The sequence below is a fragment of the Ipomoea triloba genome, chromosome 15 (genome assembly GCF_003576645.1).
Source record: "Ipomoea triloba cultivar NCNSP0323 chromosome 15, ASM357664v1".
Classification (NCBI taxonomy): Eukaryota; Viridiplantae; Streptophyta; class Magnoliopsida; order Solanales; family Convolvulaceae; genus Ipomoea; species Ipomoea triloba.
Window position 1 is genome coordinate 25704178 of NC_044930.1, and position 4065 is coordinate 25708242.

At 35.9% G+C, this 4065-nt stretch overlaps 1 protein-coding gene across 1 annotated transcript; it reads left to right on the forward strand.

Moving 5' to 3' along the window:
• The first annotated feature begins 429 nt into the window (after positions 1 to 429).
• On the forward strand, positions 430 to 3422 carry LOC116005939 (putative late blight resistance protein homolog R1B-12). Its single transcript, XM_031246172.1, has 2 exons — positions 430 to 3090; positions 3201 to 3422. The coding sequence occupies exons 1-2, from the start codon at positions 430 to 432 to the stop codon at positions 3420 to 3422; spliced, it is 2883 nt and encodes a 960-aa protein (XP_031102032.1).
• The last annotated feature ends 643 nt before the right edge of the window (positions 3423 to 4065 follow it).

Here is a 4065-nt window from a genome sequence, read left to right on the forward strand (position 1 = left end):
ATTACCTTAGTTATAGAGATTTTCTAAATTTTCTGACTTCTATATTTATATTTCATAGTTCTTTTTGGATTATGTGTCTTAATTTCATAAATAGATATCTATTTGTATATTATAGTAAAATCTAAATGTTAAAAAAATTTGTCTTCCCATATGTTATCTCTTTATTATTATCTTTTTGTTTTTCGACAAAAATAGTGAAGGTCGAAATTAAACTATTAGACAGGCCCCTAATTTTAATGGAACGGCCCAGCCAGGCCACCCACTACACCAAATATGACATTTTGTTGAATCACATGAAGTTTAGAAACACTTTAATAATTCAGCTAGCAGATTAGATTTTAACCCATCTTGCATTGCATCTCTGTTAATTATAATCATTCATTCCATTTAATTTCCAGAAACACTTTAAGAGAATTGAAGCTCAATAGAATGGCTTTAGATGCTGTAACCAGAGAATTGAAGCTCAATAGAATGGCTTTAGATGCTGTAACCAGTCTAATTAAAATAGTAGAGCAAGACCTTATGGAGCCCAAACTACTTTCGATTTTTGATGCTGGAGGAATGAAGGTGTGGCTGCTCCAAACCATCGAGTTGCTTTCTGCCAAGCTCTGCTTTCTGCAAGCATTTTTGGAGGAGAGGTGTGAGGGGAAAATGCATAATGGCTGGTTCTTTGAATATAAAGTTGCTGGAATATATGACGAGTATGAAATAAAATCTAAACTGGGACTAGTCTATTCGGAAGCTAAATGTGAACATCTTCTAAGGACCTTGAAAGAAATGGTAAGAGAAATTGAGGACGTTGAAGAAGGGTTCCTGATGATAAAAGAAGGAATTGATGAGGGAGTTTGGGATACCTACCAAAGTGCTTTAGAGCTTGAGAATGAAGTAATTGTAGGATTCCACATTGATATAAAGACGATAGTTAACCGCCTCTGTTATTCACACTTTATGAGATCAGTTTTCACCATTTTGAGGAAAACTAACATTCACAAGTTTCGGAAATATGTTGAAAACCCTGTGCTGAAACTACAAGTTATGCCACTCGTTGGGGAAGGAGGCATAGGAAAAACTACATTAGCCAAAAGAGTCTATGGACATCCAACTACTATTGCTAGCTTTGACATTCGAGCGCGGGTAGTTTTGTCTCAGGTTCCTAACCTCAAAGAGATTCTCATTGGTTTATTAAGTTGTATTTTACATATAACAAGTGAAATCTACACCCTAGACGATGCTCAAATAGGTGAGCAATTATGCACAAGTTTGATGGGCAAGAAGTATTTAATTTTCTTGGATGATATATGGACCACTGCTGCATGGGATGCCATCAAAGGATATTTTCCAGAGAATTTTAGTGGGAGTCGAATCTTGGTAACTACTCGGTTCACAAAGGTGGCTAAATACTTAAGTGCAGATCTCTACCATGTGAAGTATCAAACTTTAGAGAATCGATGGGAATTATTTTACGGAAAAGTGTTTAGGCAAAGCCAATTCGTGGACTATGAAGACAAGTTGAGCAAACTTCGGATTGCGGAAAGGATTGTTTATGGTTGCAGTGGATTACCACTAGAAGTTGTTGTGATTGCAGGACTTTTAGCGGTAAACAAAGAGTCTGTAGAAATATGGAGAGATGTTGAGGACACTTTGGATGGAGTTGATAGATATGATAATGAGGATAGAATTTCAAAAATACTTTCATTGAGCTACAACTACTTACCTCCACACTTGAAACCTTGCTTTCATTATTTTGGTGTGTTTCCTGAAGACAATGTCATTCCTGTTAAGAAATTAATCAACTTATGGGTTGCAGAGGGATTTTTAATGCCACTTGAAAATATGAGTTTGGAAGAAGTGGCAGAAAGTTACTTGCATGATCTCATTAATAGAGGTTTAGTTCAAATTAATGAGCTAAGTATTGATGGTAGAGTTAATTCATGTAAGGTTCATGATCGAGTGCTCGAGGTCTGTGTGAGACAAGCAATAAATGGGAATGCTTTGTGCATTATCAATGACAACCATGATCCAAATGCTAGTCATTGGTTAAGCTGTCAAACAAGTCATTGGCCTATCACTCAAGCGAGTTATGGAAATTTCTCTCCCTATAAAATCTTTTCAGTTCTCTCCTTTGGTAAAGATGTATACCATACCAAATGCAGGTTAGTATACCCATGTTTGAAATTGCTAAGAGTATTGGATTTATCATTTGTTAAATGGTCACGAGGCATGCCTAGTGAAATAACAGATTTGGTTCATTTGAGATACTTGGCTTTAAGTACCATTGGTTCTCTTTACAAGCTTCGATTTTTCAAGCTTAAAAATTTACTAACTCTCATTGTTACTTCATGGATGGAAAAATGTCCTCTGAAATTGCCATGTGATATTTTGGGTTTGCCACAATTGAGGCATTTGCATGTTGACAAGAGATGTTCACAATATCTCCCTTGCTTAGTCAAAAACAATCTACAAACTCTTTATTGGTTGAAAGTTGCTAGCTCCGACGAAAAACCAAACTTCGGAATGCTTCCAAACCTAATCGAACTTGGGATTTGCATTGAAGGCCAATTGGCGAATAGCCATCTAGGGAGCCTTGTGCATTTACATCTACTTGAGAAGTTGAAGTTTGAAGTAAGAAGGGTTGAGCGCTTTTGTCTTCCAACAGGTTTTCCACCAAACCTTAAGAAGTTGACACTTCGCTATACTTATCTTCCATGGAAGGAGATGGACACAATTGGCAAGTTGCCGCACCTTGAGGTGCTGAAACTAAAAGATTTCGCTTTTTGTGGCCCAACATGGAAACCATCGGAGCAGGGCTTTCGGGAATTAAAGGCACTTCTTATTTCACGATCAAATCTCAAACATTGGGATGCAAGTTCTAACCATTTCCCAGTTTTAGAGCTTCTGGTCTTAAGATATTGTTGGGAATTGAAACAAATTCCAATTAATTTTGAAAATATTGGAACATTGAAGTTAATTGTCTTAGAAGGTTGTTACTCTTCTCTTGTGACCTCTGCAAAACATATTTCTTCCGCAAAAAAGTTATGGTTTGAGGGAAAGGCAAATTGTCCACTTCTTGTTCGTAAAGTTGGAACTAAGGTTTCTCTCTAATTCTTGTCCATTATTTCAAAATATTAGTTTACTGCCTTCTAATTCCATGTATTAATTTAATAATTTATTTTTGTACTCATTTTCAATTACTTTTCGAGGTTGAATTGCCAAATGATGAAAGTTTTGAAGAAGAAATTGTAGTAAACTCTGAAGAAGAAAATGTGGAAAGTGTGAAAAGCTTTGAAGAAGAAAGTGAGAAAAGTTCTGAAGAAGAAAGTGTGGGAAGGTATAAAGAATTAAGTGTTGGAAGCTCTGATCAAGAAAGTTTGAAAGCTCGGAAGAGAGTGATGAAAAATCTGAAGAAGTGTCAAAATCCCTGAATGAGGTTATTCTAATCTGTTTAAATTGAATTTAATAAGGTCATCATCATTGCTGAAAAACTTTTTTCTCTGTTGCTTAATTTCATGAGTACGTTAATGAGTCCAGTCCAATTCAGATTGGTTGGTGGTGATCTGTCTCTTTGGTTGGGAATTTGTATAACCATGTTGATATATGTATTGAACAAAGATAGTTGTTCAGATCATCATCCCGCTTTCGGGAGAAAATTAAACAAACGAAAAGGATTTCTTGCTGCAATACCCCCGTGCAGCTCAGAGGTGCACCAATATAAGATGTTGTATTTTTGGTTTCTATTTTATCTGAACAATTCAGCTGTGCGTGTTATGATGTTTTTCTGTTCCAATGACACCACGTCTCAGTTGTAACAATCCACTGTTCAATTCAGTATTTCTTTTACAACATATTGAAATGCTTTTTAGCTTTTTGCATTGGTGCCAATGAAACCTGCATTCATGAGTGATCCTTAAACTCGGAGGTTCTCTCACCTATTGGAGTCATTGTATTAGCATTTTGGGATGGACTCTTGTTTTAGATCGACTTGAGTGCTTATCATAGTCCAGATTACCTTATTTGAAAGAGCAGATCAGACTAATAACTAATAATTTGAATTTGAATGTTGAAAAA

Bases quoted from the DNA above. Each gene is read 5' to 3' on its own strand.
- LOC116005939 (XM_031246172.1), top strand. From the start codon at position 430: ATGGCTTTAGATGCTGTAACCAGAGAATTGAAGCTCAATAGAATGGCT. The intron at 3,091-3,200 runs GTTTCTCTCTAA...TTACTTTTCGAG, and splicing joins TTCGTAAAGTTGGAACTAAG to GTTGAATTGCCAAATGATGA.